This window comes from Argopecten irradians, chromosome 7 (assembly GCF_041381155.1).
Source record: "Argopecten irradians isolate NY chromosome 7, Ai_NY, whole genome shotgun sequence".
NCBI classification, from domain to species: Eukaryota; Metazoa; Mollusca; class Bivalvia; order Pectinida; family Pectinidae; genus Argopecten; species Argopecten irradians.
In genome coordinates, this window is record NC_091140.1 from 3,507,360 (window position 1) to 3,534,177 (window position 26,818).

Below are 26,818 nucleotides of genomic sequence, written 5' to 3' on the forward strand. Positions count from 1 at the left end.
TGGCTTTGAGGATACTAACCTACACTGGCTTTGAGGATACTAACCTACACTGGCTTTGAGGATACTAACCTACACTGGCTTTGAGGATACTAACCTACACACTGGCTTTGAGGATACTAACCTACGCTGGCTTTGAGGATACTAACCTACGCTGGCTTTGAGGATACTAACCTACACTGACTTTGAGGATACTAACCTACACTGGCTTTGAGGATACTAACCTACACTGACTTTGAGGATACTAACCTACGCTGGCTTTGAGGATACTAACCTACACTGACTTTGAGGATACTAACCTACACTGACTTTGAGGATACTAACCTACACTGGCTTTGAGGATACTAACCTACACTGACTTTGAGGATACTAACCTACGCTGGCTTTGAGGATACTAACCTACACTGACTTTGAGGATACTAACCTACACTGACTTTGAGGATACTAACCTACACTGGCTTTGAGGATACTAACCTACACTGGCTTTGAGGATACTAACCTACACTGGCTTTGAGGATACTAACCTACGCTGGCTTTGAGGATACTAACCTACACTGGCTTTGAGGATACTAACCTACGCTGGCTTTGAGGATACTAACCTACGCTGGCTTTGAGGATACTAACCTACACTGGCTTTGAGGATACTAACCAACACTGACTTTGAGGATACTAACCTATGCTGGCTTTGAGGATACTAACCTACGCTGGCTTTGAGGATACTAACCTACACTGGCCTTGAGGATACTAACCTACGCTGGCTTTGAGGATACTAACCTACACTGACTTTGAGGATACTAACCTACACTGGCTTTGAGGATACTAACCTACACTGACTTTGAGGATACTAACCTACACTGACTTTGAGGATACTAACCTACACTGACTTTGAGGATACTAACCTACACTGGCTTTGAGGATACTAACCTACGCTGGCTTTGAGGATACTAACCTACACTGACTTTGAGGATACTAACCTACACTGACTTTGAGGATACTAACCTAAGCTGACTTTGAGATTAATAACCTACACTGACTTTGAGGATACTAACCTACACTGGCTTTAAGGATACTAACCTACACTGGCTTTGAGGATACTACCTATGCTGGCTTTGAGAATACTAACCTACGCTGGCTTTGAGGATACTAACCTACGCTGGCTTTGAGGATACTAACCTACACTGGCTTTGAGGATACTAACCAACATTGACTTTGAGGATACTAACCAACCCTGGCTTTAAGGATACTAACCTACGCTGGCTTTGGGGATACTAACCTACACTGACTTTGAGGATACTAACCTACGCTGGCTTTGAGGATACTAACCTACGCTGGCTTTGAGGATACTAACCTACGCTGGCTTTGAGGATACTAACCTACACTGGCTTTGAGGATACTAACCTACACTGGCTTTGAGGATACTAACCTACACTGGCTTTGAGGATACTAACCTACACTGGCTTTGAGGATACTAACCTACACTGACTTTGAGGATACTAACCTACACTGACTTTGAGGATACTAACCTACACTGGCTTTGAGGATACTAACCTACACTGGCTTTGAGGATACTAACCTACACTGGCTTTGAGGATACTAACCTACACTGACTTTGAGGATACTAACCTACACTGACTTTGAGGATACTAACCTAAGCTGACTTTGAGGATAATAACCTACACTGACTTTGAGGATACTAACCTACACTGGCTTTGAGGATACTGACCTACACTGGCTTTGAGGATACTAACCTACACTGGCTTTGAGGATACTAACCTACACTGACTTTGAGGATACTAACCTACCACTTTGAGGATACTAACCTACGCTGGCTTTGAGGATACTAACCTACACTGACTTTGAGGATACTAACCTCCACTGACTTTGAGGATACTAACCTACGCTGGTTTTGAGGATACTAACCTACACTGGCTTTAAGGATACTAACCTACACTGGCTTTGAGGATACTAACCTACACTGGTTTTGAGGATACTAACCTACACTGGTTTTGAGGATACTAACCTACACTGGCTTTAAGGATACTAACCTACACTGACTTTGAGGATACTAACCTACACTGGCTTTGAGGATACTAACCTACACTGACTTTGAGGATACTAACCTACGCTGGCTTTGAGGATACTAACCTACACTGACTTTGAGGATACTAACCTACACTGACTTTGAGGATACTAACCTACACTGACTTTGAGGATACTAACCTACGCTGGTTTTGAGGATACTAACCTACACTGGCTTTAAGGATACTAACCTACACTGACTTTGAGGATACTAACCTACGCTGGTTTTGAGGATACTAACCTACACTGGTTTTGAGGATACTAACCTACACTGGCTTTGAGGATACTAACCTACACTGGTTTTGAGGATACTAACCAACACTGGTTTTGAGGATACTAACCTACACTGGCTTTAAGGATACTAACCTACACTGGCTTTGAGGATACTAACCTACACTGGGTTTGAGGATACTAACCTACACTGGGTTTGAGGATACTAACCTACACTGGGTTTGAGGATACTAACCTACACTGGCTTTGAGGATACTAACCTACACTGACTTTGAGGATACTAACCTACACTGGTTTTGAGGATACTAACCTACACTGACTTTGAGGATACTAACCTACACTGACTTTGAGGATACTAACCTACGCTGGCTTTGAGGATACTAACCTACACTGGCTTTGAGGATACTAACCTACGCTGGCTTTGAGGATTTGAGGATACTAACCTACACTGACTTTGAGGATACTAACCTACACTGACTTTGAGGATACTAACCTACACTGGCTTTGAGGATACTAACCTACACTGGCTTTGAGGATACTAACCTACACTGACTTTGAGGATACTAACCTACACTGGCTTTGAGGATACTAACCTACACTGGCTTTGAGGATACTAACCTACACTGACTTTGAGGATACTAACCTACACTGACTTTGAGGATACTAACCTACACTGGCTTTGAGGATACTAACCTACACTGGCTTTGAGGATACTAACCTACACTGGCTTTGAGGATACTAACCTACACTGACTTTGAGGATACTAACCTACACTGGCTTTGAGGATACTAACCTACACTGGCTTTGAGGATACTAACCTACGCTGGCTTTGAGGATACTAACCTACACTGGCTTTGAGGATACTAACCTACACTGGCTTTGAGGATACTAACCTACACTGGCTTTGAGGATACTAACCTACACTGGCTTTGAGGATACTAACCTACACTGGCTTTGAGGATACTAACCTACACTGACTTTGAGGATACTAACCTACACTGGCTTTGAGGATACTAACCTACACTGGCTTTGAGGATACTAACCTACGCTGGCTTTGAGAATACTAACCTACGCTGGCTTTGAGGATACTAGCCTACGCTGGCTTTGAGGATACTAACCTACACTGGGTTTGAGGATACTAGCCTACGCTGGCTTTGAGGATACTAACCTACACTGACTTTGAGGATACTAACCTACACTGGCTTTGAGGATACTGACCTACACTGACTTTGAGGATACTAACCTACGCTGGCTTTGAGGATACTAACCTACACTGACTTTGAGGATACTAACCTACACTGGGTTTGAGGATACTAGCCTACGCTGGCTTTGAGGATACTAACCTACACTGACTTTGAGGATACTAACCTACGCTGGCTTTGAGGATACTGACCTACACTGGCTTTGAGGATACTAACCTTCACTGACTTTGAGGATACTAACCTACACTGGCTTTGAGGATACTAACCAACATTGGCTTTGAGGATACTAACCTACGCTGGCTTTGAGGATACTAACCTACACTGGCTTTGAGGATACTAACCTACACTGGCTTTGAGGATACTAACCTACACTGACTTTGAGGATACTAACCTACACTGGCTTTGAGGATACTAACCTACACTGGCTTTGAGGATACTAACCTACACTGGCTTTGAGGATACTAACCTACACTGGTTTTGAGGATACTAACCTACACTGGCTTTGAGGATACTAACCTACACTGGCTTTGAGGATACTAACCTACACTGGCTTTGAGGATACTAACCTACACTGGCTTTGAGGATACTAACCTACACTGGTTTTGAGGATACTAACCTACACTGGCTTTGAGGATACTAACCTACACTGGCTTTAAGGATACTAACCTACACTGGCTTTGAGGATACTAACCTACACTGGCTTTGAGGATACTAACCTACACTGGCTTTGAGGATACTAACCTACACTGACTTTGAGTATACTAACCTACACTGGCTTTGAGGATACTAACCTACACTGACTTTGAGGATACTAACCTACGCTGGCTTTGAGGAATTTGTTTCCGATTCTGGTATCCCTCCCGACAGCGTTGGCCACCTCCGAGACATCGGCACCTGTCATCTCACAGATCGCTGACATGGCGTTGATACTTGAGATTCTTTGAGCGAGGAAAGCATTAGCTGCCTACAATACAAAGGTTACACATGATTTACCTGTAATTGTCTGAAAAGGAAACAGATCTGGGTTTATTATGATGTCCTATTAACAGCCTGGGTCATTTTACACGTCAGGTTCAAACAGTAGAGGAAAGTAGGTGTGTACAGAAGATATCCTCTTACCTATAATCAGCACTCGACAACTGCCCCATTTGGGTTTCAAACTTGTAACCCTGGGATGGATTACACGAGGTGATATTCTAAACATCCAAAGAAAGGGGGGAGGGAGGCATTAACTTTCACTGCTGAGACTTACCATTTGTGCTATGGCACTGACAACTGTATTGTATACTACATCCTAATCAAATTGTCAACACAAAACTATAACAGAACAATTAGAAAATGACTTACTAGCTTGGAGAGTTCCGAGGACCAGGTATTCATCGTAATAATCTTATCCTGCGGGACCCAGTGTTCATAGATCCAGCGAAGTGATTGGATGGCTTCCTGTCCCAGTGGAGATGGGTCTCCACCAATCAGAACGCGGTCGGGATAGATTAAATCATTGACAGCTGTTCCCTCCGCGAGGAACTCAGGATTGGACAGAACCTGTAAGGTATTTTAGAATATGTAGTAAAATATCAGGAAAATTCATCTAGAGTCTTAAGACAGTATTTTAACAACATCATGTTATGTAATAATCAACATCCAAATACATAATATGACGATAAAACCAAGAGATGATATCTAGACCGGATTATGGTAGATATCAAATTTTGATTATATCTTATATCAATTGTGTACAATAATCTAAGTAGAAATTTGTATACCTAATTTAAATAGTGTAAACTCTAATTATAGACTGAATTCTACATTAATATCACTGGCCATTGAATGTGATTTGAGTATAAACCCTACCTGATTTTGAAATTCCTGGCCATTGAATGTGATTTGAGCATAAACCATAGCCATTCAATGTGATTCGAGTATAAACCCTACCTGATTTTGAAATTCCTTGCCATTGAATGTGGTTTGAGTAAAAACCCTACCTGATATTAAAATTCCTGGTCATTAAATGTGATTTGCGTATAAACCGTAGCCATTCAATGTGATTTGAGTATAAACCCTACCTGATATCAAAATTCCTGGTCATTAAATGTGATTTGAGCACAAACTGTAGCCATTCAATGTGATTTGAGTATAAACCCTAACTGATATTGAAAATTCTTGGCCATTACATGTAATTTGAGTATAAACCGTAGCCATTCAATGTGATTCGAGGATAAACACTACCTGATATTGAAATTCCTGACCGTTCAATGTGATTCAAGTATAAACCCTATCTGATATTGAAATTCCTGCCCATTCAATGTGATTTGAGAATAAACCCTACCTGATATTAAAATTCCTGACCATTCCATGTGATTTGAGTATAAACCCTACAGTACCTGATATTAAAATTCTTTCCATTCAATGTGATTTGAGTATAAACCCTACCTGATATTGAAATTCCTGACCATTCAATGTGATTCAAGGATAAACCATACAGTACCTGATATTGAAATTCCTGACCATTCAATGTGATTCAAGTATAAACCCTATCTGATATTGAAATTCCTGCCCATTCAATGTGATTTGAGAATAAACCCTACCTGATATTAAAATTCCTGACCATTCCATGTGATTTGAGTATAAACCCTACAGTACCTGATATTAAAATTCTTTCCATTCAATGTGATTTGAGTATAAACCCTACCTGATATTGAAATTCCTGACCATTCAATGTGATTCAAGGATAAACCATACAGTACCTGATATTGAAATTCCTGACCATTCAATGTGATTCAAGGATAAACCCTACCTGATATTGAAATTTCTGACCATTCAATGTGATTCAAGGATAAACCCTACAGTACCTGATATTGAAATTCCTGACCATTCAATGTGATTTGAGTATAAACCCTACCTGATATTAAAATTCCTTGTCATTAAATGTGATTTGAGTATAAACCGTAGCCATTCAATGTGATTTGAGTATAAACCCTACAGTACCTGATATTGAAATTCCTGACCATTCAGTGTGATTCAAGGATAAACCGTACAGTACCTGATATTGAAATTCCTGACCATTCAGTGTGATTCAAGGATAAACCCTACAGTACCTGATATTGAAATTCCTGACCATTCAATGTGATTTGAGTATAAACCCTACCTGATATTGAAATTCATGCCCATTCAATGTGATTTGAGTATAAACCCTATAGTACCTGATATTGAATTTCCTGACCATTCAATGTGATTTGAGTATAAACCCTACCTGATTTTGAAATTCCTGACCATTCAATGTAATTTGAGTATAAACCGTAGCCATTCAATGTGATTTGAGTATAAACCCTGCAGTACCTGATATTAAAATTCTTTCCATTCAATGTGATTTGAGTATAAACTCTACAGTACCTGATATTGAACCACCATTCAATGTGATTTGAGTATAAACCCTACAGTACCTGATATTGAAATTCCTGACCATTCAATGTGATTTGAGTATAAACCGTAGCAATTGAATGTGATTTGAGTATAAACCCTACAGTACCTGATATTGAAATTCCTGACCATTCAATGTGATTTGAGTATAAACTGTAGCCATTGAATGTGATTTGAGTATAAACCCTACAGTACCTGATATTGAAATTCCTGACCATTCAATGTGATTTGAGTATAAACTGTAGCCATTGAATGTGATTTGAGTATAAACCGTAGCAATTGAATGTGATTTGAATATAAACCCTACAGTACCTGATATTGAACCCCAGGTTTGATGTTAGCCCTCATTATGTTTGTGATACTTTCTGCTGCCTTCACGGGGACGGTACTCTTCTCCACCACGATCTTGGAATTCTGGGATACCTCTGCGATCATTCGTGCCGCTGATTCTATATACTTCAGGTCTGCTGCTCGGCCCTGTTACAGCATATGTACACATCATTACACTGTATATTCGGTATTTACAACTGACTACTATTGAATTAATAGTTTCTAATTTCCATAACAAATTACAGTCAAAAGTACATAAAAAGTTTTGTTATTTGATCAATAAGAAATACCTAACTAAACATAATATAACAATGGCTGAATGGCGTTACTCATATCATATGCTGTATAGATATCATCATTGCATATAAACATAAGTTTAATTCTAGATAAAAATTAAGGTAGATCTCTTGACTAAAGAGAAGTTTTGCGAAAGTTTAGCCAATTTGACCTCAATTACTTTGGGTGATGTGAAGATTATCTATCAAACCCAGGCTAACCCTCGACCTCAGCAGGACTCTGAACTGTTGCTTCTTGGCTTGGTACAAAGTTTCGGAGCATTTTTATAGAGATCATGATTAAAGTAACCCCAGTGACTATGAATGAGACTAGGTAACTTGGTAGCCCTTAATTTATAAGACTGCTATACCATCTCTGGGCATCTTGGTGTCATACTTGGTAAGATTTCTTACCTTGCCTTGGTGTCATACTTGGTAAGATTTCTTACCTTGCCCTTGGTGTCATACTTGGTAAGATTTCTTACCTTGCCCTTGGTGTCATACCTGGTAAGATTTCTTACCTTGCCCTTGGTGTCTTACTTGGTAAGATTTCTTACTATGCCCTTGATGTCATACTTGGTAAGATTTCTTACCTTGCCCTTCCCAAAGTGTTTAGTTGGGGTGTTTACACAGATAAAGATGAGGTCAGCTTCCACGATGGCCTCCTTCACATTGGTGGAGAAAAACAGGTTTCGGCCTCGACATTCCTTCACTAAGTCGTACAGACCAGGCTGTAAACAGAGGTCTGTGTTAGTCTGGGAAGAATTATAATATAACAACAAAAGCTATGTAATCTCAGAAGAATAATATAATATAATATATCTTTCATATATAGTATATCTTTCAGCCCTAATGACTATTAGCATTATATATTTTGATGACAAATGGTCTGTGGTATCATGGTTTTGAGCTAGCCATCAGATACAACAGGTAGACCATGCCTCCACAGAATCCAGATTGTGTAGTAGATTGGACTATAAATCAACCAAACAAACAGCATTAAACAGAGTAAGTGTAATCAAGCAAACAAACAGCATTAAACAGAGTAAGTGTAATCAAGCAAACAAACAGCATTAAACAGAGTAAGTGTAATCAAGCAAACAAACAGCATTAAACAGAGTAAGTGTAATCAAGCAAACAAACAACATTAAGCAGAGTAAGTGTAATCAAGCAAACAAACAACATTAAACAGAGTAAGTGTAATCAAGCAAACAAACAGCATTAAACAGAGTAAGTGTAATCAAGCAAACAAACAACATTAAACAGAGTAAGTGTAATCAAGCAAGCAAACAGCATTAAACAGAGTAAGTGTAATCAAGCAAACAAACAACATTAAACAGAATAAGTGTAATCAAGCAAACTTAATGTATTGTCTTTTGATAAATGTCTTAATTAATTAGTGCTAACCCATATCTCTCGAGATTTAGATCTACCAGGGCTGTGAGGGGTCGTTACCAGGGCCTGGAATCAGGCATATGATCAAATGGCTAAAGCTGTCAAAATTTACAAATATAACAGGGATGTACACCACAAAAACCTTGTACTAAAGGACAATAACCCATGTTAATTTGTGTATGATCACTCGACGATTCAAAATTTACAAATATAACAGGGATGTACACCACAAAAACCTTGTACTAAAGGACAATAACCCATGTTAATTTGTGTATGATCACTCGACGATTCAAAATTTACAAATATAACAGGGATGTACACCACAAAAACCTTGTACTAAAGGACAATAACCCATGTTAATTTGTGTATGATCACTCGACGATTCAAAATTTACAAATATAACAGGGATGTACACCACAAAAACCTTGTACTAAAGGACAATAACCCATGTTAATTTGTGTACGATCACTCGACGATTCAAAATTTACAAATATAACAGAGATGTACACCACAAAAACCTTGTACTAAAGGACAATAACCCATGTTAATTTGTGTATGATCACCAGACAATTCAAAATTTACAAATATAACAGAGATGTACACCACAAAAACCTTGTACTAAAGGACAATAACCCATGTTAATTTGTGTATGATCACCAGACGATTCAAAATTTACAAATATAACAGGGATGTACAACACAAAAACCTTGTACTAAAGGACAATAACCCATGTTAATTTGTGTATGATCACTCGACGATTCAAAATTTACAAATATAACAGAGATGTACACCACAAAAACCTTGTACTAAAGGACAATAACCCATGTTAATTTGTGTATGTTCACTCGACGATTCAAAATTTACAAATATAACAGGGATGTACACCACAAAAACCTTATACTAAAGGACAATAACCCATGTTAATTTGTGTATGATCACTCGACGATTCAATATTTACAAATATAACAGGGATGTACAACACAAAAACCTTGTACTAAAGGACAATAACCCATGTTAATTTGTGTATGTTCACTCGACGATTCAAAATTTACAAATATAATAGGGATGTACACCACAAAAACCTTGTACTAAAGGACAATAACCTATGTTAATTTGTGTACGATCACTCGACGATTCAAAATTTACAAATATAACAGGGATGTACACCACAAAAACCTTGTACTAAAGGACAATAACCCATGTTAATTTGTGTACGATCACTCGACGATTCAAAATTTACAAATATAACAGGGATGTACACCACAAAAACCTTGTACTAAAGGACAATAACCCATGTTAATTTGTGTATGATCACTCGACGATTCAAAATTTACAAATATAATAGGGATGTACACCACAAAAACCTTGTACTAAAGGACAATAACCCATGTTAATTTGTGTATGATCACTCGACGATTCAAAATTTACAAATATAATAGGGATGTACACCACAAAAACCTTGTACTAAAGGACAATAACCCATGTTAATTTGTGTACGATCACTCGACGATTCAAAATTTACAAATATAATAGGGATGTACACCACAAAAACCTTGTACTAAAGGACAATAACCCATGTTAATTTGTGTATGATCACCAGACGATTCAAAATTTACAAATATAACAGAGATGTACACCACAAAAACCTTGTACTAAAGGACAATAACCCATGTTAATTTGTGTATGATCACCAGACGATTCAAAATTTACAAATATAACAGGGATGTACACCACAAAAACCTTGTACTAAAGGACAATAACCCATGTTAATTTGTGTATGATCACTCGACGATTCAAAATTTACAAATATAATAGGGATGTACACCACAAAAACCTTGTACTAAAGGACAATAACCCATGTTAATTTGTGTACGATCACTCGACGATTCAAAATTTACAAATATAATAGGGATGTACACCACAAAAACCTTGTAGTAAAGGACAATAACCCATGTTAATTTGTGTATGATCACCAGACAATTCAAAATTTACAAATATAACAGGGATGTACACCACAAAAACCTTGTACTAAAGGACAATAACCCATGTTAATTTGTGTATGATCACTCGACGATTCAAAATTTACAAATATAACAGAGATGTACACCACAAAAACCTTGTACTAAAGGACAATAACCTATGTTAATTTGTGTATGATCACTAGACGATTCAAAATTTACAAATATAATAGGGATGTACACCACAAAAACCTTGTACTAAAGGACAATAACCCATGTTAATTTGTGTACGATCACTCGACGATTCAAAATTTACAAATATAACAGAGATGTACACCACAAAAACCTTGTACTAAAGGACAATAACCCATGTTAATTTGTGTATGATCACCAGACCATTCAAAATTTACAAATATAACAGGGATGTACACCACAAAAACCTTGTACTAAAGGACAATAAGCCATGTTAATTTGTGTATGATCACCAGACGATTCAAAATTTACAAATATAACAGGGATGTACACCACAAAAACCTTGTACTAAAGGACAATAACCCATGTTAATTTGTGTATGATCACTCGACGATTCAAAATTTACAAATATAACAGGGATGTACAACACAAAAACCTTGTACTAAAGGACAATAACCCATGTTAATTTGTGCATGATCACTCGATGATTCAAAATTTACAAATATAACAGGGATGTACACCACAAAAACCTTGTACTAAAGGACAATAACCCATGTTAATTTGTGTATGATCACTCGACGATTCAAAATTTACAAATATAACAGGGATGTACACCACAAAAACCTTGTACTAAAGGACAATAACCCATGTTAATTTGTGTATGATCACTCGACGATTCAAAATTTACAAATATAACAGGGATGTACACCACAAAAACCTTGTACTAAAGGACAATAACCCATGTTAATTTGTGTATGTTCACTCGACGATTCAAAATTTACAAATATAACAGGGATGTACACCACAAAAACCTTGTACTAAAGGACAATAACCCATGTTAATTTGTGTATGATCACTCGACGATTCAAAATTTACAAATATAACAGAGATGTACACCACAAAAACCTTGTATTAAAGAACAATAACCCATGTTAATTTGTGTATGATCACTCGACGATTCAAAATTTACAAATATAACAGGGATGTACACCACAAAAACCTTGTACTAAAGGACAATAACCCATGTTAATTTGTGTATGATCACTCGACGATTCAAAATTTACAAATATAACAGGGATGTACAACACAAAAACCTTGTACTGAAGGACAATAACCCATGTTAATTTGTGTATGTTCACTCGACGATTCAAAATTTACAAATATAACAGAGATGTACACCACAAAAACCTTGTACTAAAGGACAATAACCCATGTTAATTTGTGTATGATCACTCGACGATTCAAAATTTACAAATATAACAGGGATGTACACCACAAAAACCTTGCACTAAAGGACAATAACCCATGTTAATTTGTGTATGACACTTGATGATGAAGAGATATTTAGAGATTCAGGTACAGATTATGTGATACCCCTGAGGAGATACATTTACCTCAGGTAGGATTTATTAAAATTTATTCAAGTTAGGATGTCTCCTTACCATCATTATTTATTATGTATGAATGAATATGATACACAATACAGAATACATAACAATATGTGACGGTGACTGAAAAAATGGGCCCAGATGAGGAAAAATCACATTTTCATTTCGTCACATTTTTATTTAATTAGTGGTGTGTAGATCACGTTTATAAAATATTATTTACTGCATAAGTGTAAATCATTAATTATTCATTAATCAGTTACAATTACCAGTAATATTGGTGGAATAATACACCATCACATTGGGATTACCTTCTATGTAGTATATGACATATAAAAGCAGTAAAATGGAACATGACACAGCTGCTGTTTTTGATAAAATCATATATACATTAACTTCACAAAATGACAGGGTCAAAGATTTTTGAAATATACTTAAATGTTGATAAACCTATATCCCTATTTGGTGTTTAGTCATGCCCGCTAATGACCTTATCACCAATTTCACATGGAATCATTTATCAACAAACCCAGGTCACAGAACATTTTATCACATGTACCACATGTTGAAATAAAATACTCCAATGTCTATACATGTGTGAACTATACTGTAATATAGAGGCCCAATGTTAAAATACATGTTCATCATTCAAAGGTATCTTAACTAAATATAATTAAAGTTTATATGCAACCACCTGGACCATTTTGGATAAAAACTATCTGGAAGTTTAAATCAATGATGTAACTATAACTACATATATAGATATTGATATGTATAAAGGGTGCTTTCACAGATAATGGTAAAACTAAATATAAATCAAACATAGGTAACTTCACAACACTAAAATTATCAAGAAAATTGACTTGTGGTAAACTTATTTGGGTGAATTAACCATCCAAGTCACAGTATTGATGTTATATATACATTGTAGCTGTATCATATTCTACATAAACCAGTTTTACAATTGTATATAGTATATTGCATGTGAATCTAATCTTTCAGATCTTCAATTTTAATTGCAATTTCCTATATTGGCAAGCCTGCTATTGTTATCAAGGCAAATTTATCAGAGTTTTTCATGTCATTTATCTAAAAAAACAATTGCTAACAAATTTACAATATACATATATATATATATACACACCTCAAATATTGGGAGGTTTTCTGAATTCCACTGGGCTATCCGAGTCTCACTCAGGTCCACTACAGTAACGGTCAGCTGAGGACATTTACTGGCGATGACCGTACACGTCGGTCCTCCGACATAGCCAGCACCAACACAGCAGATCTTTTTCAGAGTCATATCAAACAGTCTGCAACGAAAATTATCCATACTGAGTATTTAATCCCAAGTGTCTGTGTCCAGATATTTTTTCAACTGACTATAACTGAATCGTTGATGTATATCGCTGTATAAGAAAGAGTTCAACAGTATTACAATAATTTACATAAACTTTCATAACTTCTATGCCTTAGGTAACAGTCGTTCACTGCCCACATAAATCTACATCCAATCTTGAATAATATCAGATTATATTTAATTTCACTCAGGTGTTCAGTGATGATACAGTATTTATAGTGTACTGTATGTGGTTACGGAGCCTGGGAGAGACTGGTGTATACTGTACACATGTCACAGGGTCAGCACTAAACTCACATGAGAATACATACTGTATCAGCTTCCACAAAAATACACAATGGAAACCACAAAAAAACCCACAATGGAACCACAAAAAAAACACAATGGAAATCACAAAATAACCACAATGAAAACCACAAAAATCACATAAAACATATTATGTTCAGTTGCTAATTACTTTACTGAATAGAGCATCAAAAGTTTCTAACATTCTTCACACATGTATTTGTAATACAGTCCATATACGTAAATATATTTCCTATTACAATGAATTATGAGTACATTTGTAGATGTACACACAGCTGCAAGCTAGTACTTTAATTGTCTTAACAATACAGTTGTAAATTGCATTCGTGAATTTGCAATCCTAAAACTCCTAATGCATTCCAACATTACATTTTTATGTTACAGCCACCGACGTCACCTATTGTCATTAACATTTCCCAGCCATGAGCATTAAACTTACAGGAATATAAAACTAGTCATACATCAAAGCTATTCCCTTCTACTTTCTTTCCTGATCATATCACAAATTTTATCAACATTTTCCCCTGTAGCCATACAATCTCAAACATGTGGTTTTCATAAAAGTGGTCGTAATTAAGTTTGTGAAAATTTATATCTTACGTGTATACAACTTCCTGTACAATACAACACATACTGAAACTTTTTCCACAAATCTTTTTGTAACCTTACATAAGTTGCTTTTCGTTTAAGTTTGGCTTATGATCAGATAAAACTGTTTAAAGAAGTAGTTAATGTGTCCAACATTCTTCGACATCTACCTCAAAATATCGGGGTTGTAAGTTTGAAGTCAATTTGAGATTTAGGCCAATTTGTCAGGTATTGACAGTAATTTAGGTACTAGAAGATGTTTTTATTTCCTCCATGACAGATACCAGTGGTATGTACAATGTAATCAACCTTAAGCTTACTTTCTACAGTCAGAGAAAACCATTTTATGCTGTCTACAGTTGATGATTTTATACATTGTATGTGCAACTAACAGTCTGTTTGCAGAGATCAGAGGAGTGAGAAAGAAAGTGAAATGAGACAATGTTAGACTTTGGACAGTGGAATATTTTTAGTGTGTATTGTTATTGAAAATTGTTCATCCCCTAGCTGTGTGTGGAATATCCATTACATTCACATACTAGTAATTGATGTTGGTCTACATGGATTGACACATAAAACATACCTAGGTCACGATTTCTAGGACTTAAAATTATTACACATTTACCCAGGTTTTCATGCTAACCAAAGTGAACTCTTGTGATAGAGGTGTCTAAGTAATATTAATCTATGTTATATAAGGGTGTAACGATTAATCACAATACAGCTGTATCGCGATGTTTTCTTAATGATACAATTTTGCGTTACATCTTGCTTGTTTTTGATACTTTATTATAGTATTATAATACATTCATTTGTTAGTTTTAAAATTTAAATTTTTTTACTTTTTACTTTTGTGTTTGAATGAATACACAATGTTATACTTGCATGTGTTTTGATTCCTTAAAGATAATACTCATCACTTGAACATTAATTGGTGTTTAATCGTGTGTATATATGTCTTATAAACACAAAAAATAATATAATTCATTTTGCTTTTGGTGCATGTCCAATCAGTACTTCATTCCATATAGGATATAGTGCCACTGAATTTTTTCGGGATGCAATTAATAGTTTTTTGTAATTTTAACTTGAAGTAAAATAAGAAGCTCATACTTTTCAACGGTGGTAATGGTGTAAAGTAAGTAACTTTTGTAACTGAAGAAAAATACTTAATCGTCTCGTCTGCTACTGTTTTTGATAACGAAAAAAATACCACTTGTCAGCGATGGAGCATCTTTAAAGCAATTAAACATAACAAATAGACAATTGTAGTTTATTTTGTAAAGATAAGTATATCGTATCGTCAAGTATATAATGCATTGCGACCAAATATCATTACATCATTGTATTATTACACCTCTAATCTATGTAAATTATCCATTTATGTAGAGCTGAAAAACTTTCTCAATAACCAGAAACCGGAAGTCAAAACAAGAATATTCAGGATTGAGCAATTTGCAAAGCCACACTCTTGTGTGATTACTTGAAAATATTTGAAAATTGAAAAATGTCTTTTAGACATTAACTGCTCGCTAACTACTTCCTAACCTTAATTTCCAGTATGAAATCATCTACTCTACACCCGACAAGGAAAATAATAGAGCGAGTACATGCACTCGCACTAAAAATCAAAATGAAAACATCAGTAAAAGGTTAACTTTCCAATTTAATTGTTACATGTACCAAATCCAACATTTACAACGTTTTGAAAAGTTGTTTAACGTGACCTATCACTTCAGAATTATCCGCCTGTCAATGCAGAATGACGTTGAGATATATATTGTTGCCACACTAGTCATGTATATTTTTTTGCATAAAATAGAAGTAAAAGTAGTCTATGCTAAATATTGTTTTCCATGTTATATATCTAATGCCAGGAATTCAGCAAGGCTATGATTTCAATATAACAAGAGGCCTACAGGGCCTGTATCGCTCACCTGATTTAATTTGTAATGCCAAGCTATGTTCTGAATACAGGTCTATGGTTTCTTTCTGAAGGAATTTAAATATTTACCTCTAATTTCCCTATTTGGTACCACTTATTCTGTTCAAGAGGGTCAGAACAAAAATTTATAAAAATCCTGTTGCCCTTCCCCAGAAAATGTTCCTGACTAAATTTGGTTGCAATCCATACAGAAATCTATCCAGTAATATCTATAGCAATTTAAAAGGATTTACCTCTTTTTCCTCTATTGGGCCCTGCCCCTTGGCAGTCAGAGCTTAAATGTATACAAATTCTGTTCCCCTTCCACAGAGGATGTTTCTTGCTAAATTTGGTTGCAATCTATGCAGAATTTTCTAACTATAATAGCATTTTAAAGGATTAAGCTCCATTTCCCATATTGAGTCCTACCCCTCCTGCCTTTGGAGTGTTGGGGGGGGGGGAGTCATAGAACACTATGACTAGTAGCAATTTAAAGGAAATGTTGACGGACAAACGACAGACGGACGGATGCCACACCATGACATAAGCTCACTTGCCTTTCGGTAAGTCAATGCACAAAATAGAAACAAAATACATGACATTGATAAGGGATAAATCGCTAGATGGATCAGGGGAGATAACTCTTTCACCATTTCAAATCCTTTATATATCTATAATTGCATCTTAACTGTATTCATAACAATACACGTATTATCGGTACATACATTTTTTGTATGTATTTCTATTTGGTAACATTATGTAAACAAGAGATTGATATCCCAAAGGAATCTTGGCATCTACCAAAGATTAATATGTCTGACTATTGAAAGAGGAATCTTCTCTGCTTTTTAAACTTCAACTATCAAACTTCAAGATGGTGGCCTGAAAGAAGAGGCAGAGGCAATTCAACTGATTTGTTTTCCTTACATGAAATGGACGTGATGGGGTTGCTTCCTGCAAAGTGGATTGAATCAAGAGTTTTAAACCAATTATACTTCTTAATACCTCAGTATATTATTTTGGCCTTGAAATTTTATTATTATATTGTGTAACATGAATTCAAAATACTGTATTTGTGATTCACAGGTGGCTAATTACAGATTCTGTTCTGAGGTCCTGGTTTAAACCCCAGCTTTAGGGGTATGTTAACTTATGAGTTGTACCTTTCAGGCAAAGACTTGGAGAAAAGAAAGAAGGAATATATAGTGGAATGGGACTGGGTCGATCTGTGACCATCAGGTATATGTGCACTTCAATTGGTAGAGCATATGGTTAGTACTTAGTTTGAACCCCATTCCACCTTGCTGCTACAGGTTCTCCTTAAGTCCTTTCCAGTTACATACTTACGAATTAGATACTCACATATACAATATTTGCCAACCTCTGATGAGGTAAAAGCAGGTGATCACCTTTTAAAACACGGGTGAAAGGGTCAAAACAAGGGTCATGTGCGAAATAACATTTTAGCATCATTTTAAACATTATTTCAAAGCATAACATGAGATCCCACCAAAGAAAGATCTATGTCTGCATAACATATGACAGAGGTATCTTTTCTCTGCTTTTCAAACTTAAACTATCCAAGATGGCAGCCGGTTGGCCATCTTGTTGACTGATCGGTCCCAAAATGTGATATGCACAACAAGGTCCTAGAGGAACCTACAGATGAAATTTGAGACAGATCCCTTCAGTACCTTCTGAGAAATTGCGGTAGCAAACTTTAACTATCAAAATCCAAATTGGCGGCTGGTCGCGGCCATCTTGTTGACCGATCTGTCCCAAAATGCAATATGCACAACTAGGGTCCTAGGGAAATTAACCTACAGATGAAATTTCAGAAAGATCCCTTCAGAACTTTCTATGTCCAGTTCATTGGCATCTTGTGTGGTGTTAAGTCATGTAAAGAGACATGTGACAAATCCTTCTCACTTAGGCCAAATAAAATATGTCTGTTTAGGGTTACACGAGCGACCCTAATTTTATTACCATGACCCTAATTTTTTTCCACTTTTCTATGAAAAAAAATTAAAAGTCAGGATTTCGATCTCAGACTCCGGTTCCGGCCATAATTTTAGAGTGAAAGACACTAAAAAATATCCTCCCGACCCTATTTCTTTTGCCAATGTAACCCAAAACTGACTGGTTTTTTTTTTGCCTAATAAATCTATGCTTATTCACCAAAAACGAGCCTATCAAAACTGGCAATAATGCTCATTGAAAAATATATATAGAGGCATCACACTGTTGCAGGATTGGACTGGATCGATCATCTGTGACCAGGTATAGCTCAGTGGTAGAGCATTCAACTACTGTTCAGAAGTCTCGTGTTCAAATCCGCTTTGGTTGCTACATTTTCTCAACTCGATCAATATAATGGTGGTATAAGGGTCTTGCATGTCTTCAAGAGTGTAGACTAAAAAAGAGGAGGTAGGAGTGTACCGGTGACCAGGTAGCTCAGTGATAGAGCATTCAGTAAGTATTCAGCAGGTCGGGGAGAAGTCCTGATTTGGCTATAATAGCCAAATACGGCTATAATAGCCAAATATAGCTATTTAAACAGTGGCAAAACACATGGAATCTGCCGAAAAATGTATTTAAAGCAAAAAGCGAGTTTTACAGTAAATTGGAATATGATCCATGTTCTTAGTTATTACAAAAACGATGTTGAAACAAAAAACTCACCTGTGCAATTTTGTGTAAAATCCCTGGTTTTTATCGCTATGATAACAGAATGAACAAAGGGGAGTAACTCTAACTAAAGGAGAACTCGGACCATACCCAAGTCAGCCCATTGACATTTTCGGCCGCCGGTCAAAAAGGGAAAAAAAAGTCGTATAAATCCCCTTCCGGTTGAAGCGACTCTGACTCGATTGGCACAAATGTGGGAGAACAAGTTATTGTGACCTTCAGATGGATTAGAAATTGGTTAATAAGCAAATGCAGACAACAATTGCAATTTCCTGCTAGAAAAACGATGATTTTACAGAAAAATGCACAGGTGAGTTTTTCATTTTAACCTTGTTATCGTGTCAACTTAAGACAAGGATAACGTAAATAGCGCCAAAAACTCTCGCTTTTTGCAACATATACCTCTTCTTGAAGAATCAATGCGTTTTGCCACAGTTTATATAGCTATATTTGGCTATTATAGCCGTATTTGGCTATAATAAGAGCGCAGCTCTCTGCGCGGCCGAAGGCCGCGTAGAGCGAAGCTCTACTAACCATAACACGTGTGTGGGCATATATAGATTCCAATACACTCCAGTACCCCTTGGGCTTTGAAATTGTGTCCCGCGGGAAAAGACTCGCGCCTCCATGTAGGCAGCCATGTTTTAATTCTCGTTATCAGCACGACGAGATTTGAAATTTCTGTACTAGAATAAATGTGTTATCAGTATACGCTTTAAAATTACTGTAAGTAGTTTTAATTTACACATATACAAGAACAACGCAATAAATGTAGTTGTCCAATATATACTGTGTATGTTCTCAAGCGCACGGCACCGTCAGCAGTGACGTCACAAAACCTGACGCCAAAGATGACGGTACAGATTCGCGCGTATTTTTGATAGCATGGCATGTTGCCAAATTTTCTCTGCATCTGATAAAAACAAGATTGAAGTATATTGAACTATTCCATTTGGATTGTTTTGAATTCTTTCTAACTATCGATAGTATTTGCATGTCAGTGAAATATTTTATTGTTAATCTCGTAGAAAAATATAGACAATATAGAGTTATGATGTTATAATATTTAACATGTAGCTGCGCTCTTCTGAGGCTTTGCCTTAAATTCATATTAGCCAAATCAGGACTTCTCCCCGACCTGTTCAGAGGTCCTGGGTTCGAATCACAGTCTAGCCGTATATAGACCTATCAACATGTTACAACACAATTACAAATTCAAAAAAAACAAGAGGCCCAGAGGGCCTGTACCGCTCACCTGGTTTGTAATGCCAAGTAATGTTCTGAATACAGGTTCATTGTTTCTTTTCTGAACGAATTTTAATATTAACCTCTAAGTCCCCTATTGGGCCCCACCCCTCCTGCCCCCAGGGGGTCAGAGCCAAAGTTCTGTTCTCCTTCCCCCAAGGATGTTTATGGCCAAATTAGGTCACAATCCAAGCAAAACTCTTAGGACAAGTAGCGATTTATAGGATTTACCTCTATTTCCCCTATTGGGCCCCACCTGTCCTGCCCCCAGGGGGCCAGAGCTAAAATTTATACAAGTTCTGTTCCCCTTCCCCCAAGGATGTTTGTGGCTAATTTTGGTTACAATCCATGCAGAACTCTAGGACAAGTAGCGATTTAAAGAATTTACCTCTATTTCCTCTATTGGGCCCCGCCCCTCCTGCCCCCAGGGGGTCAGAGCCAAAATTTATACAAGTTCTGTTCCCCTTCCCCCAAGGATGTTTGTGGCTAATTTTGGTTACAATCCATGCAGAACTCTAGGACAAGTAGCGATTTAAAGGATTTACCTCTATTTCCCCTATTGGGCCCCACCTGTCCTGCCCCCAGGGGGCCAGAGCTAAAATTTATACAAGTTCTGTTCCCCTTCCCCCAAGGATGTTTGTGGCTAATTTTGGTTACAATCCATGCAGAACTCTAGGACAAGTAGCGATTTAAAGAATTTACCTCTATTTCCTCTATTGGGCCCGCCCCTCCTGCCCCCAGGGGGTCAGAGCCAAAATTTATACAAGTTCTGTTCCCCTTCCCCCAAGGATGTTTGTGGCTAATTTTGGTTACAATCCATGCAGAACTCTAGGACAAGTAGCGATTTAAAGGATTTACCTCTATTTCCCCTATTGTGCCCCGCACCTTATGCCCCCAGGGGGTCAGAGCCAAAATTTATACAAGTTCTGTTCCCCTTCCCCCAAGGATGTTTGTGGCTAATTTTGGTTACAATCCATGCAGAACTCTAGGACAAGTAGCGATTTAAAGGATTTACCTCTATTTCCCCTATTGTGCCCCGCCCCTCATGCCCCCAGGGGGTCAGAGCAAAAATTTATACAAGTTCTGTTCCCCCTCCCCCAAGGATGTTTGTGGCCAAATTTGGTTACATTCCATGCAGAACTCTAGGACAAGTAGCGATTTAAAGGATTTACCTCTATTTCCCCTATTGGGCCCCACCCCTCCTGCCCCCGGGGGGGTCAGAGCCAAAATTTATACAAGTTCTGTTCCCCCTCCCCCAAGGATGCTTGTGGCCAAATTTGGTTACAATCCATCCAGAACTCTATGACTAGTAGCGATTTAAAGGAAATGTTGACGGACGGACGGACGGACGACGGACGGACGACGGACGCTGCGCCATGACATAAGCTCACCGGCCCTACGGGCCAGCCTGCCAGGTGAGCTAAAAACCACATAACAGTGCTGTAAACCCAAACATCAAATAAATATCATTTATCAGAAACAAATCCTTGTCATATTTACCATCTGACCCTCCCTGTCTTGTTGACAACTCTCACTTTTCCAATCACTTGTCGCCAGACTAAGAAATCGATGACAACGATAAGACTTTATCTTCGTCTCCTTGGTACACTTTAGAAAATATACAGTATGAAAGTTAAATTGGTCGTAGTGTTGAACAGGAAAACGTTACATTTGACCGAAACTAAAAGAATGAATCATGTTTTAAAGCCTACTTTTCGGGGATTACCCACACACCTCCCTAAGTGGATTTCTATTACCGGAAGTTGTTTAACCGGAAGTTTACTAAATTGCAAAATGGCACCGAAGTCGAAGGGACAGCGTGAGGACCTAAAGCAAGAAGATGTTCTACAAGCGGTTGTGATTGCAGATAGCTTTGATTTGAGATTTTCACCAATATCTCAGAAGAAACCAAGGGTAACTGACATAAATAGTTTGTTTTAAAACGAGTTATTTATTGGGCTGACGCAACTTCAAGCTGTTAGCCGACACATGGATAGTATGATACGGAGAGTTATCTCCCATTTACTATGATTGTAGTAGAGAGAAGATAATCAATCAGAGCCATTACTTTATATGATAAATCAGAAAACATATTTTATGTATATATGTTTCTGGATAAATTGATAATGATACATTGAATTTTAATTTGTTTGATTTGTAAATTTATTTGAACACAAAACAAATCTGTGAGGTTAAAGGGACAATTCAGTCTAAGAAATCATTAAAATTTGTACATATATCGAAAAAAAACCAGTTCTAATGGAAATTAGATCAGTCGGTTTTACTGTGATATGCCTGAAAAGCCCGTGGTTGTGACATGTGTGTAGATGTTCAAACTCGCTCGCTGTCCGCCATTACACATTGTGGTCGAACTTCTTGTATGCCGAACCCTGTCCCTTGCTCGTAGAGTAATGCAACTTTTGTCTAGAACTGCTAAAATCGCTCTGACAGTAGTGAGTTTACCTTATTAAGTGAATTGTCTTGCCTAAAAATCATTTTATCACCTTCTCAGGGGTTATGTAGCTTATTTGTTTAACGTGCGTGACTTTGGCTCGGGTATGGGTACAGCGTCCATATTGTACATGTTAATCGTGTTGATCAACGATTTGATATTTCAACGATATTAATTAAAATACTAAACAATGACGTGGAATTTGTCAATATTTTATGTTATATGTTTCATAAGAAATGTAGAACAATACATTTATGCCATATTTTGCTTCTTGGTTATGTAAAAGAACTAGCCTGAGTGAAATGTCCCTTTAATGTAGACAATGCTGATATTTTGATTTTGGAGCTATCAAAATTCCACAGGAGTTTGACTCTCCTGTGAAAATTCTTTTCAATATCGATAAAAACAAAAACAAACAAACAATAGACACTGGATAAGAAAAAATTAAAAAATCCAACTAAACTCTAATGTTGACTGTGGTAATGCTGTTGTATATATATTTGGTCCATGATTTAAACTTTTAAAAATAATTTTATTGAAAAATTGTCCCTCATGTTATTGTTAGAAAATTTGGGGTAAATCATCATCACTGCTCGGCCATATTCAATAAACTCACAACAGGTAACAACGAAATATAGTCTCCTACGAATTTGATATTAGTTGGATTCTGATATTTATTACAAACGCTTATGTGAAAATGATAAATATGGAAAAGATATGATCCATCATCAAGTGCTCTGTAGAGCAGTGGATAGAGCACCGGGCAGAAACTAAGGTAAGTCAAAAGTCGATGGATCGAATCCCACTGGAGGCATTAAAATAAAAATTGAAATCTTAATATGTGTTATCTTTCTATTGTGTTGTGATTTGCAATATGGTCTTGTGTGAAAATAAGTGTGTTGAAGGGAACAGAAAAGAGCAACGACATTTTAGAGAAAAAAGTATTTTATAGTTTTGTTTTAAATTCATTTTTTAACCCCAAAAAAGCCAAGCACCATTTTTTTCTTATTGACCCCTTAAAATAAACCCTTTTAGACACTTGGGGGTACCAACCCCCAATAAATTTGAGTGGGGGGTGCAAAAGGAAGTCTTTCCAAATTAATACCTTGATTTTCTGCTATCTTGGCTATTGGTATTTGCATTGCATATATGCTGAATTTTGTCATTATGAAACAAAATGTATTCAATTAGGACAGGTTTTTGTAAGTTGAAAAAAAGACAGATAATGAACTGTAACTTTATAACCATGTTTATTTGAATAGTTCTAAGACAGTTCAGTGACGATATCCTGTGTTTTGATATTGTAGACACTGTTGCCTGTAGCCAATGTACCTTTACTTGAGTATACACTGGAGTTCCTATGTGCTGCTGGAGTACAAGACATATTCATATTCTGTTGTCATCTGGGTGAACACATCCGCTCTTACATCAGGTAACTTGGATATTACAATTTTGTAAACAAATACAGATATCCTTAATGATACAACAGTATGGATAAATATTATTAAAGTATATAATATTTACAATGCTGCATTTTTAGCCCACCATCATCAGATGGTGCGCTATTCAAATCGCTTTTCGTCCGTGGTCCGATGTCCGTCCATCCGTCCGTCCTTCCGTCCGTTAACATTTCTTGTTACCGCTATTTCTCGGAAAGGGCTGAAGGGATCTTTCTCAAATTTCATATGTGGGTTCCCCTAGGGCCCTAGTTGTGCATATTGTATTTTAGGACCGATCGGTTAACAAGATGGCCGCCAGGCCGCCATTTTGGATTTTGATAGTTAAAGTTTGTTACCGCTATTTCTCAGAAAGAACTGAAGGGATCTCTCTCAAATTTCATATGTAGGTTCCCCTAGGGCCCTAGTTGTGCATATTACATTTTCCGATCGGTTAACAAGATGGCCGCCAGGCCGCCAGGCCGCCATCTTGGATTTTGATAGTTAAAGTTTGTTACCGCTATTTCTCAGAAAGTACTGAAGGGATCTCTCAAATTTCACATGTAGGTTCCCCTAGGGTCCTAGTTGTGCATATTACATTTTAGGACCGATCGGTTAACAAGATGGCCGCCATCTTGGATTTTGATAGTTAAAGTTTGTTACCGCTATTTCTCAGAAAGTACTGAAGGGATCTGTCTCAAACTTCACATGTAGGTTCCCCTAGAGCCCTTGTGCATATTTTATTTTTGGACCGATCGGTCAACATGGCCGCCAGGCCGCCATCTTGGATTTTGATAGTTAAAGTTTGTTACCGCTATTTCTCAAAAAGTACTGAAGGGATCTCTCTCAAATTTCACATGTAGGTTCCCCTAGGGCCCTAGTTGTGCATATTACATTTTGGGACTGATCAGTCAGCAAGATGGCCGCCATCTTGGATTTTGATAGTTGAAGTTTATTACCGCTATTTCTCAGAAAGTACTGAAGAAATATGTGTCAAATTTCATGTGCAGGTTCCCTTAGGTCCCTAGTTGTGCATATTACATTTTGGGTCTGATCGGTCAACAAGATGGCCGACAGGCCACCATTTTGAATTTTGATAATTGAAGTTTGTTACCGCTATATTTCTCAGAAAGTACTGAAGGGATCTGTCTCAAATTTTATATGTAGGTTCTCCTAGGACCTTCATATTGCATATTGGGACCGATCGGTCAACAAGATGGCCAACAGGTAGCCATCTTTGATTTTGATTATTGAAGTTTGTTAGTGTTATATATCTCAGAAAGTACTGAAAGGATCTTTCTCAAATTTCATATGTAGTAATATGTAGTAAAAGTTTGAAAAGCAGAGAAAAGATCCCTCTTTCTATTGTCAGACATAGATCATTGTTTGGTGGGCCCCAAGATCCCTCTGGGATCTCTTGTTAATTGATCCTCTTCTATCAATGATTAATACTCAGTAATAAAATACAAGTATCAAAATAAAATATCAGTGATATTAGGGACCCAGTCATGTAACACTTCTGAACCCTGTGGTACTTGAACAAAGCTGTTTTATTTCTCTAATCATTACTATTTGATTATATAGTAATAAGTTTGAGGAAAGAGATATCACTGTTAACCTTTTTTTATGTTTTTCAGGAACTCTAAGTGGAGTGACAGCAGTTGCCCCTGCACTGTGTCCACAATACTCTCTGAAGGATGTATGTCCATGGGAGAGGCTCTCAGAGAAATTGACGCCAAGTCAATTATCCGCAGTGACTTCATACTTGTGTTCGGAGATGTAGTCGCCAATGTTAAACTACAGGACATTGTAGAACAACACAAGTAAGGCAATGTGTTTGTAATCACAATGATAGATTGTAGCATAGTGTAATTATCTCACCTGGATCGTTATTGTTGGACTAGAAGATAAAGCCATACCTAACAATGTTAGTTGTAATACATTAGTATATAAAACCTCATAAACATACTCTAACATACTATTCTGATACATGTGAATATCTTAAAGTATGTACAGTAGATGTACCATTAATGTTTTATCTTTATTATTGCTGACTGAAACAGAAAGAGAAGGGAGAAGGATAAAAACACTGTGATGACGATGGTGATGAAGAAGACACCCCCTACACACTGTACACGATGTCGGGAAGACGACCTTGTCCTGGTGATAGAGCAGCCGTCAAGTCGTGTCCTGCATTACCAGAAACTTGCTTACCAGACAAAAGTCGATATACCTGTGGTAAATAAGATACAATAGAAAGTGGTCTATCAGAGAAAAAATGGATACCAGTATTCAATGTGGGTAAAAGATTTTAAATAATAAGAGTTATCTGCCCTTGCAAGAGGTCAATGC

General features: G+C 37.1%; 2 protein-coding genes across 3 annotated transcripts in view; one reads left to right on the forward strand and one right to left on the reverse strand.

Annotated features, from left to right (window-relative positions):
* The window catches only part of LOC138327308 (UDP-glucose 6-dehydrogenase-like), a 46,489-nt gene extending 24,150 nt beyond the window's left edge, over positions 1-22,339 (reverse strand). For both annotated transcript variants that reach the window (XM_069273293.1, XM_069273292.1), the window contains exons 1-6: positions 22,079-22,339; positions 13,612-13,780; positions 8,128-8,265; positions 7,242-7,406; positions 4,857-5,054; positions 4,326-4,473 (exon numbers count right to left, since the gene is read on the reverse strand). In XM_069273293.1, coding sequence (XP_069129394.1) covers positions 4,326-4,473; positions 4,857-5,054; positions 7,242-7,406; positions 8,128-8,265; positions 13,612-13,770 — 808 coding nt within the window. In that variant the 5' untranslated portion in view covers positions 13,771-13,780; positions 22,079-22,339. The remainder of the gene's footprint in view (positions 1-4,325; positions 4,474-4,856; positions 5,055-7,241; positions 7,407-8,127; positions 8,266-13,611; positions 13,781-22,078) is intronic.
* LOC138327307 (translation initiation factor eIF2B subunit epsilon-like) overlaps positions 22,339-26,818 on the forward strand; it is a 33,280-nt gene continuing 28,800 nt past the window's right edge. The window contains exons 1-4 of the mRNA XM_069273291.1: positions 22,339-22,492; positions 24,338-24,462; positions 26,104-26,289; positions 26,530-26,704. Coding sequence (XP_069129392.1) covers positions 22,373-22,492; positions 24,338-24,462; positions 26,104-26,289; positions 26,530-26,704 — 606 coding nt within the window. The 5' untranslated portion in view covers positions 22,339-22,372. The remainder of the gene's footprint in view (positions 22,493-24,337; positions 24,463-26,103; positions 26,290-26,529; positions 26,705-26,818) is intronic.